Source organism: Terrapene carolina, unplaced genomic scaffold (assembly GCF_002925995.2).
Source record: "Terrapene carolina triunguis isolate 2854851 unplaced genomic scaffold, T_m_triunguis-2.0 Scaffold89, whole genome shotgun sequence".
NCBI classification, from domain to species: Eukaryota; Metazoa; Chordata; order Testudines; family Emydidae; genus Terrapene; species Terrapene triunguis.
In genome coordinates, this window is record NW_020664440.1 from 33,023,633 (window position 1) to 33,039,488 (window position 15,856).

The 15,856-nt window shown below is 42.0% G+C and overlaps 1 protein-coding gene across 1 annotated transcript in view; it reads left to right on the forward strand.

Moving 5' to 3' along the window:
* Positions 1 to 15,856, forward strand: part of PHF2 (PHD finger protein 2) — a 146,651-nt gene that overhangs the window by 76,510 nt on the left and 54,285 nt on the right. The window contains exons 2-4 of the mRNA XM_024199491.3: positions 2,592 to 2,677; positions 8,760 to 8,874; positions 15,664 to 15,824. Coding sequence (XP_024055259.1) covers positions 2,592 to 2,677; positions 8,760 to 8,874; positions 15,664 to 15,824 — 362 coding nt within the window. The remainder of the gene's footprint in view (positions 1 to 2,591; positions 2,678 to 8,759; positions 8,875 to 15,663; positions 15,825 to 15,856) is intronic.

Below are 15,856 nucleotides of genomic sequence, written 5' to 3' on the forward strand. Positions count from 1 at the left end.
GGGTCAGTGTGAGGGTGAAGCCTGATCCTGTTTGCTATACATTATTCTTATTTTCCTATTTGATTCTCCTTAAATAACTTTTCCTGCCCTAAGAGCAACAGGTCCCTCCATACACTCAAGCCTTAGCCCCATTATTAGTAGCTTTTCATACCTCTTCATAAAGCAAGGTAAGCCTGTTCTCGGCTGCTTAGTGTAGCTAAATATAGACTTTTCAAAGCACCACTTTAGAGCCTAATCCATACCTTTACTAAGCTTGACAAGTTGAAAGCAGTGGCATAAGCAGCTGATGCAGCTTTCTGGAGATATGAATGCTACAATTCTGTTTTACTTGTGCTAATTTATGAGGTTTGTTTAAATTCTCTGATGGCTAATCTGGCATTTTACTGCCTGTAAAATCCTTGACCCTAATGATCTGGACTGTCGTGATGATTTTCCTGTCCTTAATTTTTTTTCTGTAGGTTTCCAAGTCAACAATTTAGAGGGATCAATTTCTTTTGTATTTGTTGAAGTATTAGAGCAATGCCAACAAATACAGCCATATCTATATTTTTACAGAGGAGTCAAAAAAAAATTTATTGCCATACCAACCAGATAATGCTAGCAATACAACTCAGGGGCTGGACCTTCAAACATATGGGCTAACGTGGTAGAACTTGTTTTGCACTGATCCACTTCTCCTCTCCCTTGCACTATTATAACTTTTAGCATTCACATTATTTAGGGTTATTTCAGCGGAAAAGCATGTTTTATATTATTTTGGTTGCAGAGATTAGATGAACATATACAGTTCAACTCCGAATGAGCCTGGGATACTGTCCACATAGCGAGTCACATTTTGTTAGTGCAAGTGTTGAAAAACAGTCAAGAAGATTTCTGGCAGAAATTGGACAACATTTTTTGAGATGGTAGTCAATAACCATGCTAAAGGAAGCCATGCTATAGACCACCTCCTAGTGCAGATGTTTTTAATGTGGTAGTCACAGGGTTTGTAATCATGTTAGGTATGGATGTGAGTTGTGTTAAACTGGGTTTCAAAAATGGTTTCAGGCACACTTTTGCAAACACTAGTGTGGTCAGGGCTTTAGTGCATTTCAGGAGTCAAATATTTCTCCATCCAGGTTTTAGTAAGACTCTCCTCCTTCCCCAGATATTACAAGGAGATGGCCCATGCTGGTACTGATGTAGTTGAGTGACTTGGGAGAGCATAATTTTATTGGCACAAGTGGCACTGTGACAAACCCCTATTGCCTGTCTCTGTGAAAGGGAAGTTCACTCATTTTTATAGTGGAGGAATGCACTTGGCTTTACCAATTCTGACCCACAATGTCCCCTTTGCGCCACCGGAGCTCTACAGCTGAGGAGTTTTCTGGATCTAGCCCATCCTCCTTCCTCTGGCATGGGGTGGGGGGCATACCCAGCAGAAGGGTTACAGTCAGGGCACTCTGGCAATCCCTGGCTGGTGTAACAGCCCTTTGGGGCCGTTTCAACTAGTGTACGTTAGAGGAATCTTGAGACTGTCTAATTTATGTTGGGGACTGAACTAGTCCCTGGCAGCCCAGGGGATCAAGGCAAAGATGGTATAGATCTACCTTTGTCTCTCCCCCGCCTTGGGTCCTGTGCTGAGCACAGTTTCTATGGAAGAAGGAATGGGGGGCTGTATCCTTAGGTTCCCACCCTGATTCATGGAGGACTGAAGTTCTCTTTTCTGTGCTTCAAATTTGCCTTACATAGTCTAGGCTGTTTTAGGCAGAACAAGCATGAAAAAAATCCTGTTTGCCTTTGCTCCGTGTGGAGTTCGATTATTTGGCTGGCTGCTCCCTACTTCGACTATACAACAACTTCTTATCTTGGGTACTTCATTCCTTTGTAATTTAGTTTTGTTTTCCTCCTAGTGCTCTGGTCTGCCGTTGGATTGCATTCACACAGCATGCCCGCAGGCTGCACTGTATTGTTACATATGTTGTGACATCCAAAATAATCTCAGTGGGTGTTCCGAGCAGCTGCCACAATACAACCTATTTTGGCAGCCTAAAGTGCAGTGAGCTTTGTGTGTCACCCTTTCCTTCTCTTCTTCATAACATTGTAACAGAGATGGAATCTACTTATGTTGTGCATGTTATATATTATTGTGTCCCTACCACTTGCCAACATTGCCCTACTCTCTAACAACTGTCCATAGGTATTTTGTAAAAGGGTTTGTGTTTTGTTTATTGTCTTTGGGGTGGATTGAATTTCCAGAACGGTGTGTAGATGGGAATATTATTTTGTCCCAGCCAGCTAATATGGTCTTTGTGAATGGAGCAAAGAAATTTTAATCAGAGTCTCTACCATTCTGTAAGGGAGGCCCATATTGAACGGCAAACAAGTGTCTGGGAGACACCTTTTTCAGTACTAGACCAGCAGTGTAGGCTGCAGTGACATTTGACCTGACCTTATGTACACAGAAGAGGTTCATCACATTTTGCCTTGATATACCCTTAGTGATTAACATGGCTGCATATTAATTGCAAAGTTAAAATTTTGATCACTTTGTATATTTGCACCTTTAGAGCCAGACTGAGGGTGGTCTATTTTTTTTTTCAATATTCCAGTTGTGTTGGCGTAGAAGAAGAGGAGGCACCAGATATTGACATCTATCATTGTCCGAATTGTGAGAAAACCCATGGAAAGTCTACTTGTAAGTATACCTGCTTGATTCCTGCGCCCTCTCAAGTAGATACTCTATGTTTAAGCAATAGCTAGTTTCTCAATGTTTGGCTATAAAAATATATATTTTAATTTAAGTGTGTTTCTTACGTTCTATATGTCAGTCCTGCAACAACGGGATTCAAAACACAGTAAGGGTAACAAAGATGGGGCTGGGAGATGTAAATTCATTTCCCTGCTTAGCCTAGCCCAGGCATCCTATGTAACCTAGGGCAAATCATTTCATCTACCCCATGCTCAGTCCCCCATCTGTAAAATGAATATAACACTTTCCTACTTCACCAAGGTGTTGAGGATAAAATCCATTAATGAGGCACCTAGGTACAGGCTGTAATAGTTCCTGGTTAGGTAGATAGATCTTATACAGTCACTTATCGTAATTACACTATGGCTTTTGTCTTCTGATAAAGAGAATAAGAAACACTGTATTATGTCTGGCATGCACATATGGTTGTACAAGGGTTTGCTGGGGCTCGACCCTCTCTGGGACGGCGGGGAGCCACACCGGCTCACTACACACCGTTGAGCTGGGGGGATTCATCCGGCCGTGGGGTCTCCCTCGGCAGCCCTTGCTGTAACCGGAAGAAACACGGTAAGCCCGGCCCTGGCTCAGGGCGGGGCAACAATGCTAAGTCAGGGCTTGAGCAGATAGCGGTACAAACCTTAGCTAGCCCGGGCCCTAGGTCAGGGTGGGGCAACAAACGCTGAGTCAGGAGCTCAGGCCCTGTCAGGGCTGAGCAACCACAGTATGAACAGTGTTAAGCCCAGGCCCTAGGTCAGGGCTGAGCAATGCAGAGTCAGGTGCTCAGGCCCTCAGGCAGGGCTGAGCAACAACAGTATAAACAGTAGGGAGCCCAGGCCCTGGGTCAGGGCGGGGCAACAATGGGTCAGGGCTCAGGCCCGCAGTCAGGGCTGAGCAACAACAGTAGGCCCCAAGCCTCCAAAGGCCTGGGAGAGGGGAGACTGCCATCCACGGGTTGGGTGGCAGGGGGGATGCAGGCCCTCCCACTCCACTGCGTCCCAGCCCGGGGCCCTAGCAGCGGCAGAAGACCCGCTGCTGTGTCAGTGGGGATCCTGACCGCAACACACTGACATGGGCTCTGGCAGTCCTGCAGCCAGACTAGGCTAGGGGGTCGGCTGCTCCCAGGCTACTTCCAGACTCCTCCTCGGGTAGTACCTGGATCTGGGTGTTGTCCTCCGGGGGAGCCAGTACCATGGGTTCCGCTGGGTAGTGGGCGGGCGGCAGGCCTGGTAGCTCCTCCGGGTAGCGAGCGCAGGGTAGGTCCGGCAACTCCTCCGGGTAACGAGCGCAGGGCAGGCCCGGCAACTCCTCCGGGTAACAGGCGCAGGGCAGGCCCGGCCAGTCCTGGCGGCCGCCTTGGGCCGCGGAGTCTTCCCAGTCACGAGCTAGGCTGGAGACGTCTGGTCTCTCCGGCGGCTGGGGCCTGACTGAGCTCTGAGGGCGAGCCTTTGTACTTCCGGGTCGCCGCCTGACCCTCTGAGGGGCGGGCTCAGAGCTCCCTAGCTCCGCCCACTCCGGCCTCTAGATGGGCTCTTCCCCCTCCGGGGCAGCGGGGAGCCACACCGCCTCACTACAATGGTTAAATGGCAATTTTGGTGGCCATTAAAATTTTAGGGTACATTGGGGGAGCTGGTTCTTTCTCAGGCAAAACTCCCACCTGTATAAAAAGATTGCTGATGTGAGTGGGGGTTTTACCTGATAAAGAACTGCAGGATGTTTTTGCTTTGGCCAAATGAATAAAGAATTCTGTTTACTATACAAGAATATCCTTCCCCCAATCATTGTGAAAAATTAAATGCTTAATTTAAAAGCATTTTATTATAAATATGCTACCAATTGGCAGAGATTGTTGCTGTTATGCAACAAACTACAATTAAGAACACGTAGAGGAAAAATATTACCCTCATTTTCCTCTAGGTGGGTTTGAAAGCCTCACCCTGCCTATTTCTCAAATTTGTAGTGACACACATACATCAGGAGTAGGTCAAATAAATAACTACAAGTCATCTTTAAAGTGAATCATTTAGCAATAGAATGGCTTGTCTGGAAAAGGAGTGGTATGACTGAAGATATGCAGGGTAAGTCATTGCCTCATTGTGAGAGATAAAGCATGATTTTTCTAGACTCTGAGTGAAATTCTTGTATTACGTTAAAATGTGTTTGATGCTTTTCTTGCTTCCACTTGGCTGTAAATTATGAATGATGGAAGACATCTAGTCTTCAATGTGGAAAAAAAATCAGACAGAAGAAGCATAAGTCTGTAATCGGGAATTAAATATAAATTACATAAGAAAACATGGGTGCATAATCTTAGAATTCAACCACTGGCTGCTTCAATAAGAAGATTACAAGAGTAATATACCAATTATGACAAGTAGAGTTGAAATAACAGCTAACTTTTAATTCTTTAAGCAGGTTCTTGGCTTTCCGTTCCTTAACAAAATCTGCCTTTGACAATATGTCTCTCACAGTCAGTATTGCACAGTATGGTAGATATAAAGGTGTTGTATCAAAAACATTGCGACTGCAACAGTCTTGTAAACATATGTGGTTACAGCTGTGGCAGAAGTAGAGTGTCATACTACACAGGGCCGGCTCCAGGCACCGGCGTAGCAAGCCGGTGCCTGGGGCAGCCAATGAAGGCCAATATGTCCGGCCGTTCGGCGGCAATTCGGCGGCGGGGCCGTCACTCCCTCTGGGAGCGAAGGACCTGCCACCAAATTGCCGCCGATCGCTATCGCGGCTTTTTTTGTGTGTGTGCTTGGGGCGGCAAAAATGCTAGAGCCGGCCCTGATACTACCACAACAATGCTATGAGGTTTTTTTTCACTGTTGTATCTAAGATACAGCGTATCATGACATCACAAAATCAGTCATTAGAGTGTAAAGAACTGCAACGTTAGTGCTGAAATCTTAGTTTATTACTGGAATATCACAAACTGAATTTTCTTGATCGGTATGTTTATAGTTTCTCAAAATGAACAGCAATTTTCAAGAACATTAAAAAAACAACACCAATTATGTAGGTTCGTATAGCCATAAAATAAAAGGCATATAAGTCACATTGCAAAAATGAAATGTCAGGGTGTGATCCTTCCACCCTTTCATGTGGTGTGTGTAACTGCAACAGACTGGAAAAATTAGGGGCCAGTCTTGAAGTGAAAGCAGGAACAGGCCCTATGTTAAGTTATTCTGTCAAACAGTTTTGTGCAGCGTGTTCCTGGACTTGTATGAGATTATGAATTTCATTTGTTGTTAACTGTTACAATTTATGTATAAACTAGCTGAGTTATCTTGCAGTATCAATTTTGTATTAAATGAGTAGGTGTTGTTCCAGATATGATAATTCACGGCCAAGATTTAATTATTGCAAGGCTAGCAAAGAGAAGCACATGTTCACTGATTATCTCTGTTATGTAACTTGCATGGATTTTAAATATATTTATATTTCTGGTGAACGCATTCAATGATGTATGCTCTTCAGATGTCAAAGTTAAAAATCGTGTTCCTTTTCTTACATTCTCCACTTTACCAATGTCACTTGGTGACTACTATTTCAGAAAATTGCTTGTGACATTTAAAGTCATTTTGATTTAATGAAATTTGGAGATACTTCTGTTTGGGGAAAAAATATACATGTTCACAAATACATTTCTGATGTTATTTAAATTTAAGTGCTCTGTTTAGACAAGCTTGGTTCATTTTCATAACGCAGGGGAAAACATTTGGCCTGATTTCCTTCACACCAGTGAAAACCAGGAGAAATTCCACTGAAATCAATGAAGTTACAGTGATATAAATAAAAGGGGAATCAGGCTCAAATGTTTGAAATAGTGTCAATCAAAAGATAACAAAATGAGCTTATAGATGTCCTTTGGTTCTAAATATATTTATGTACGTTTAAGTATACATCTGAATTCATGTGGTGTATTCAGCTTGAGACAAAAGTGAGAAAATATAGTTATTAGAGCTGGTTGAAAAATCTGATATCTCGATAACAATTTTTTGTAAATTCAAAATTTTGATGGACAAGTTTTGCAAAAATATTTCTGCATTCTTTGCCAACCCCCCCCCCCCCACCCTGCATTTTTTTTTGACCAGCTCTGGTAGTTGTTTATAATTTTAAATTATATATTACATTTCTGCTGCAGTTGTTCCCAAAAGCCCAAATCAAATATTCCTCACTGTGGTACGCATTTTACAAACGTAGTAAAGAAATTGGCTGATACTGGTTGTGTAATCCCTGATGGAATGCTGCACTACGTGACGCAGCATCTATGAGGGAGATTTCAAATGGGAATTAAGCATCTATAGATTTTTCAATAGGAGTTACCTGCCCTTTGTGAAAATATCACCCTAAGTTACAATGTTATTTCAGAGTGTGATGATTGAAAAGAATTGCAATGAGTATTTATTATAAGCTACAGCTTCATGACTTTGTCTAGAAATATAGGCAATTTTGAGGAAAAAGAAAAGAAGGGGTATGATAGAATTCTCTTAATGACACACCTGTTTAGCTGGGCCAGTTGATACGGAACAGAACCAGGATGTTGGGAGATGGGTAGAGGTCATGGGAAGGGAAAGTGGGAGGGAGTGGTGTACATGTTGGGGTTGATTCCTATGTTACTGGGAGTATTGAACTAATACACTAAGCCTGACGGGCATTAAGATAAAGAACTAGCATCTTTAATGACTATATCCAGCTAGGCTGGAGAGCAGCATGGAACTAATAAAACCAGCATGTGTTGTACAAAACCTGGGAAGGATTCTTCAGTAGATGTCTCTACTTCCAAAGTCCTGGCCAGCATACTGAGGTGGCTTTTCAAGGTCTAAGCATGTTATAGTTTGGGCCTCCCATCTCCCCAGCTCCTTTGGTAGTCAAAGAGTGAGTGTGGGGGGAGGGGAAGGGGAGAGCTGTGGAAGGGCACATGTCCAGTCATGGTGATAGAGGCAGGTGGCTTTCTTCCACAAAACTGGTTTGAACATAAGAAAAGTTTGGGTTTGCTTTGAGGTTTTGTGGAGTCTCAGGTTTCATATTTTATCCTAACCAGCTTGCCCACCTTTAGGTACAATATGAACCCAGGATACAAAAAATTCGGAGGGCAGAAAGCTTAAAATTAGGGGAGACTGCATTTCTGATGTCAGTAATTTCCTACTGCAATAAACACCCCACGTGAGTCTAAAAGCAGGAGCAGCTGAGAGATTTAATGCTGATTATTGGTAAAAACTGGAATGGTTCTTCTTGGCCAGTGTTAAGTGACTGTTGAAAAGAAAAGTCAGAAGCAAGTTGACATGTGACTTGATTTGACTGTGCATATTTCAGCTGATCCCATTTCCCTGATCAGCTTGCCTAAACGTCTGTCATCCATTGAGAGCATGAGCCAGGGGCATTCTGCTCTGCCCCATCAACATAGTATGAGCCTGGCTTGTATTTAGAAGCATGGTAATGGAAGACGCTCCAAAAACTGGATTGGATGTGAACTTGCATCTTTTTACACTGAACATGGATACTAGATTTTCTTGCCAGAATGAGGCATTTTGTATTTAGGGCCTGATCCAAAGCCACTTGAATTCAATGAAAAGACTTCCACTGACTTTGGCTCAGGCCCTTGGAGAGGTGTGGCAAAGAAAGAGCATGTTCATAATGATCTATGCTACAAATTGAGAGAGCAGAAGAGAAGATTTTTTGGGAGGTTTACAATAAAGATTAAGTGTGTAGTCTGGCAAGTACAAAATGTTATCCAGAGCCTGCATTTGCTTAATGCTTGTGATAGCCGTAGAGCTCAGTAATTATCCGTCTGGTTTCCCTTATGTTACAAACGAACATGGTTCAGTATGTAATAGATCTTCAGGCTACAGTGTAATTGTCTAATGGTGAATCAGAACACAATGTTAAAATTAACAGTGCTGCATAGTGGGCTTCTCTTTTCTTGGCTTGCATAGAAAGTACTACTAAGAACTTTCTCTCACAGAATGTTTTAATAAAGATCCCCTACTTAGCGTATGGTGCTGTCCAATTCACTCTCTTTCAGTGAAAAAGAAAAGAAATTGGCATAAACATGATACCGGGCAGTCAACAGAGGTCAAACCTGTACAGAATGGGAGTCAAGTCTTTATAAAGGAACTTCGAAGTCGAACTTTCCCAAGGTAGGTTATGCAGCTATGTAAGTAAAAGTGCGATTACTGTGATGCACGTGGGCAATTATAATTTGTGCTCAAGTGGAGGAGGAACTGTGGTGAATGTCGTTTGCTTAGTTTATATACAGCATAGGGAGAGGAGTGAATGAAAGAGAATTCCCCATGTGAACGTTTGCCATGTAAAGACCTAGTTTTAAGCTAATTTCACAGACTTTAAGTCTTTAGTGATTGTCATTACGTGTAATGGCCCGAATTCTCCTCTCAGTTACATTGTTGCAGCACTATTAAAACAGGTGCTTTCCCCAGTTAGCTGGTCCTGTTCCTTACTAACACCTGTAAAACTGGCGCTGATGGGGTCCTGGGAAGAAGTAGCATCTAGAAGGAATCCTGTTACTTTATCTTTTAAGGACCTGGAGCCTTGCAGAGAGAGGGGTGGGGGCTCCACTCTCACCCAGCCAATAAAGAATGAGCTGGGAGAAGGGGCCAACATAAATGCTGCCTCTTTCATAGCAGTGCAGATGCCTGTGGACACGGCAGGGAATAAGAAGGCTCCTCCAGGGTCCTGAGTTATCAGGGAGAAAACAGCAGTGGAGCAAGTTCTGCCTGCTGAACTCTCCTTGCCCGAGGGTGGAAGGGCTGACTGGGAAAAGGGCCAGGTGGAGCAGTAGCTGCCTGAGGCTCTACAGCTGCCTAAAGTACAACTCCATCTCCAAGGAGGAATTGCGAGGAGGCTCCTGTCCTAAGGAGAGGGACACAGGGATTGTCTGAAGTACAGCCTAGCTCTGGGAGAAGGGCTGGTACCTCCTGAACAGGGTAGGAAATTGACCGAGACTCTTGCATGAACCCAGAGAGGGCATGGACTTGAGCAGCTAAATAAGTGAGTTGCTCTCTGCAGAAGGAATGAATAAATCAGACCCCACAAAGAGTGGTTGAACTAATTCGGTCTGAAAAGACCCAAGGGTTGCTGAGTGCAGTGAGCCTTCGGGGCCATGACAGGCCGCAAGCGTGCGTGCTGGAGTGGTACGGCCTACGACATCGCCACACAGTAATACTTAGGTGAGAAACCTGATGAATTATGTTCAGTGCTCAAGAATAGTGCAGACTTTTCTGAAGTCCATCTCAGCTTGAACAAAAAGGTAGCCACATCCTTAGTTGCTACAGTAACAAAAACTTGTTTGGGGTATTGATAGTGGGCATCTTACACATTTATTTTGTAACTCTGTACCTCTGTTCATCAGAATGATAATTTTTTTCTGGTTCTTATAAGTGGATCGAAGTAGTGATTGAGACTATTTCACAATCATGTTTGGAGGCAGGTAGAGTGTACTCAGTAAATACAAAAGTTCTATAATTTATGGAGAAGATTGCCTTAATTTAAAATGTCTGCCCACAAATCATTACTCTATGCGGAATCAGCTGCAAATTTATTTGCCAAAGTTTCTTTTTTGTGAACATTGTGTATAGGTGTATTTTTCACTTAACTCAATGCTTAGCAATTTTACTTGTATGATTTTAGATCTTTGAACTCTTTGGTTTTCAGCTTAGCCATTTTTGGACTGGCCAGTTAAAAACTATGTTTACCAAATTGTGCAGCTATATTAATAGATTTTAAGGCCAGAAACAACCATTATGATAATCTTGTCTGACCTCCTACTTAACACAGGCCACAGAATTTCATCAAAGTGATTTTTGCAATTACTAGGTGAAACAGAATAGAATATTCAACAGATCTAAAATATCAAGTGGTCACATTTAAACTGCTTAGCTGGAGCAGATTGACAAATTCCTTCTCAAACTTTTTTTTAGGGGGTCTTTGAGGGATCTCTTCAACTGCCAGTCACTCCAGTGGGAGGTGAAGGCATTTGGCACCTTAAAAGGGCGTAATCAACAGCTTGAGGGATCTGGCACTGATTTATTCAAATCAGGAATCTGATTTTCACCTGGTCCATGTTCATGTACATCCACGCATGTGCTCCCAAATCAGGGAGGTTTGCATGCAGTTGTAGGTCTTGCATTTGCATCTTTCTTGGCTTTGAGTCATTCTGCAGCTTTTGTAAATTTGGCCCTCAGTTTGTTTTCACCATTTTCTGCTCAAGATGGATGTGCACAAAAGAGAATCCCCACTGCTGAAGCAGAGGTTCCAAGGAGGAGTTTGCAAACAGTTTATCACAGGATTTATCCCTCGGCCATTTACAGTTGTGATGTTAGTAAAACAAAAAACTTTTGGGGCCTTCGCTATTTTGAGACTGACTTAATAATGAAAATAATTGGTGCAATTGAAACCTGCAAATGTTCACAGACCAAAATGCCCACTAACTGTCCAGATCTGACAAACCCACAAAGGGGCTTTTTTTTTATTTTTAAGTTGAAACCTCTTGCCTGTGTCATAGCACAAAGCTGAGGTAAAATTGTGTTACTGAAACCCACCTAAAGCCATAAACCTTGTGGTCAAGGAATCCAAGGACCGATTGAGATCAGCGGAAATAGGGAGGGGAGAGCCAATAAAGAAAATGGGACAAAAATGGAGCTCTGCTGTGTGACAATGTGCTCATTTCATTTCCTGTGTTCTGGGCCTAAAGAGAGTTAACTTTGTCAACTTGATTTTACACTTTTATTTTGGGTCTTTACCGATTTCTCTCTTCCCCCCCCCCCCAACAAATAGGTATTTCCCAAGGGCCTTAAATTCAACACATTAACCAAAACCACTAAAACACTTAAAAAAAATTACATTTAAAATCAGCCCGCTGGTCCCAAAGTACACATCAAAATATCATGTCAGGCAATGAGGCTGGGTATCTGGGTGGAGCCGCTCTAGAATTTGACAGTGAAGATCAGTTTGGAGGCAGGGCTAGTGACAGGGAGAGGTAAATGATGAGTTTGAGATGCTTGGACCCATATTTTGGCACTCAGTGGGGTATTTAAGAGAAAAGGGGGTAAGAGATTATTCCACCAGGGCTTAGTAATACATATTGTGACTGGCTTATCATGGCTGACTGGGATTCAGCTCCTACATTATTAATACCAAAGTAGCATTAAAATGAAAAAATGTAAATCCAACAATTTTCAGGTGCCTGAAAATGTCAAGGTCTCTGTTTCTGAATAACAGCTGCCAACTGCTCTGGTGGATACGGAGCTCCTTTTATGGAGCTCCTTCCTATCTGTGAGCTTCTGTGGGCTTTTACGGGACCAAATTCATTGGTGACTTAAACAGACATGTGAGTTACATGTGGGGTGTCCCTGGGCTATGATGCAAGCGTAAGGGTTTAAGTGATAAACCAATGTAATGTGAACCAATTGGGCATTCTCTGGGTGAATAAACTGAATGTAATTTCTATGCTGAGTGGCAGAGCATGTATAGCAGAAAAGTGACAGGAGGATTTAAAAGAAGAAGAATATAAAGCATCCAACCCATACTTTATTTGGCAGTTTCCTATTAGTTACTGTTTCTGCTACATCTCTCCCATTTGCACCTCCTTAACATGTGTAGATTACCCTAATTTTGCATTCCCAAATTGGTGCAAGTTGCACGATTTATCTCTCTTACACTCCTTTTATGTCCCATTTGCACTCATGGTGTAACTTGCATCACCAGTGAATTTGTCTGAGGACCTTTTATGGGACCTGCACCTGTTTATACCAGTGACAGGTGAATTTGGCTCATTCCATTTAACACTCTCCTGTAATTTAATGGCTCCATCCTTTGCTTCTTGTTCCTAGTTAAGCTAAGTATCTTTTACCTCAAGAGGCATCTTTGTTCCTTAAAGCATAAAACTCTCCATGAGCTAATACCACCTCATCAGCACCTTGGGGCACCAGATATCCATCTGGGACTAATAGCACTTAATTTCTCAGAAGGCCATCTCTGAGGATCTGATCCTTAGATAGATCAGAATCTCAAGGCTCACTCTTTGCACCTTAATGACACCTAGGTGCATGAAAATCACTGTCCTTACTAGCCCTGGCTTAAACTGTATCTATCAAGGAAGTAATATCTGCTACATGAACACATGCCTGGCAACATACCATGTGGATCTGTTATCATCGTAATGCAGGCTTTTATATATGTGCTTTTGAAAAAATCGTCTTCCAGTGCCCTTACCTGTCTGTGCACTGAGTATCTGAGAAGTTCCCAGTAGGAATTCAGTTTACCTCTTGATCATCTTCCACTAATTTACACAGTACTTGGAACTGGTTAGAAGGCTCCAGAAACAGCCTGGTCCCTTAGAATGGTTACCACTGTCTTCACCTTTTTCCTATTTGTATCTAGTCTTCTTGTCCTCCAAGCATCCCCTCCTCTGGAGAGCTGGCATGGCTGTCTGGCTAAAGAATGTATCAATAAACTTCTCACTTTCTCCAGTGTGAGGCTTTCAATTGAGTTCATGAATCCTGGGGAAAGTTAAGAATTCCAGAACCTCATTCAGAAATTCACCCATCTGACACTGAGTGCACTTTCTCCTGCTTCCAACCGGCACTAAGCTATCCTCAATGGAGCTTGATCTCAAAATCTACTCACCCATGCACAAAAAGACCTCAGATCTTGGTACTCAGAGAGCTGCGTCATTTGAACTTCGGAATCCCATTATGAGTGTCCTGATTAGAGCAACAAAGAAGGGCGCTTTCCTAACCGCTTGCCTGTATTCGAAACAAACCCACCTTTTAGCAAAGAACTCCAGTCAGGAGTATGCCATAGTTGTATCTTATGCACTGACACACTGAGAAGCTACAGTAAATTGAGTAAGTTGTTCTGGACTTCACCATGGCAGTATTAGTGTTTGTATACCTGCTTCAGCTGTTACTAACACAGTCAGCTGTAGTTCAGAACTAACACAGAAGAGGGCAGTCAAGCATTAGTCTCAAGCATTTCTGGAGTTGTATTGAAGGGTCTATTATCCCCCCCTTGGTGCAAGTATGAATCTCCCATTTGTGTTATGGCTGTTGGTGCCTGTGTGCCCACTGTGTATGGGAGAATAGATCTCTCGGTATACACAGTAGTGCATTATTAAAAATATCTTCACGAGCTTAAAGAATCTTCATACTTGTCCAAGTAACTAATTTCCCCATTTGCCTAGGTAGACTCAGAGGAGAAAATAGCATTTGTTAGACGCTTTTGCTAGGGGACTGTTACTATTTGGGGACTTGTAGTTATAGAATCATTAGTCATTTTCACAGTGATCATGCCTTTGAAAATGTTTGTTAAAATATTTTAGTAGTGAGACGCTCCAGAGGTTGGATTTCTGAAACTTCTGAGTTTAGTTATCTAAATTTGGTAAAACTGCTGCATTGTATCAGTTTTTGTTAATTACTGTAAGACCTTAGTGTTTGACTGTGAGTTTTAAAGAGTTTAAGTGAACAATTTTCCTTAACGTTACATAACATTTTGAATGTTGGGTTCTTTAAATTGGAATATTTAACACTGTTGATGTGTCTGCATTGAGCACTGATAACTGACTGTTCTCCACACCCATTGAAATTGGTTCATTAACACAAAGTGTTACCTTTGATGTTTTCAGCAGTTTAGGCACATGAATTTATTCCAGAATATTTAAGCATGCTTCACATCTTTTGCAATAAATTGATTTATTATTTCAGTCTTATGCATATAATTGGAATGTTGCAATCAAATGTGAACCTGAATAGAGTTCAGTGGAATGCAGTTAGCTATCTAGTCACAAAGAGGCCTGATTCTTTACTACCTTGCACCTTGTATAGTCACTTAAATCTATTCAACGTTGGTGTAAAATGCTATTCAATTAGAATGGTAGCATTTAACACACTGCTTGAAAAGGTGTGAATGACTACACAAAGTGCTAGGAGTGGAGATCCAGGCTTCCAATTTCTAGCTGTTATGAATTAATTTCCAAAAGACTTCACGATTTAGTACTATTCCTGGTTTGGGCTCCTCTTCTTATAGATCCAGGTTTTTGACCTGATTCTCAGATGCCCTGAGCACTTACAACTCTTATTCAAGACAGTGGGATTTTTGGGTACTTGGGAACTTTCCAGATCATGCCCTTAATAAGAAAAGAAATATAATAATTTTAGTTGCAACATACAAAGTCTTACCTTTTGTGACCAGTGAATAACTGACTACAGTTACTGGGCAGAATTAAACCCTCGCCTGGAACTGAAAGAAGAATTTGTCTATTAAAATTATCAGGGAAAAGTTGTAAGTTAGAATTGTTGGATAAACAAAACAAGTAAACGTGTGTGTGTGTGTGAGAGAGAGAGAGAAAGAGAGACAGAGCTAGCTAGCAAGATATATAAAACATACACACAGCTACTTGCTGTTGAAAGAATGTGCTTTTGACTGTCTTTGAATACATGTACTTATATATATAATGGGATGAGATATTAAACTGGCAGTCATAAGATCCAGCATACAAAATTCATATTCAGTTTTATTTGACACACTGACTTCAGTAGAACCATGACTTCTTTCGTATTGTTTATAGTTTCCAATAGCAAAAGTCACATTACACTATTAAAGGTGCCTAAGGGAGTTAGGTGTTCAGTTTCCATTGAGTTTTAATGGGATTTGGGCACCTAACTACCATATGCTCCTTTGAAAATCCCAGCATTTTGTCAATATAAGTAGAAGCCAAGGACATTGTTTTGAATTGCTTCAAAAATATCAAGCCACCTGATTAAACAAAGCAAGAGATACAAGGGATAAGTTATCAGTGGCATCTTATTGCTTACAGCAACTTGTATATAATGGTGTGCTTATCCTTTCAGTAAAGAAATAAAAAAGATGCTGAATTTGGATGTGAAATATCTTAGCTGTGTTTGTGTTTCTAGTGCTGAAGATGTGGTAGTCAAAGTGACCGGAAGCCAGCTAACAACAGAGTACTTGGAAGAAAATGGATTCACAGAACCTATCCTGGTTCCGAAGAAGGATGGCTTGGGCTTAGCGGTACCCGCACCTACATTCTACGTCAGCGACGTTGAAAACTACGTCGGTACGTATTTGTCTAGAAAGTGGTGTAATATT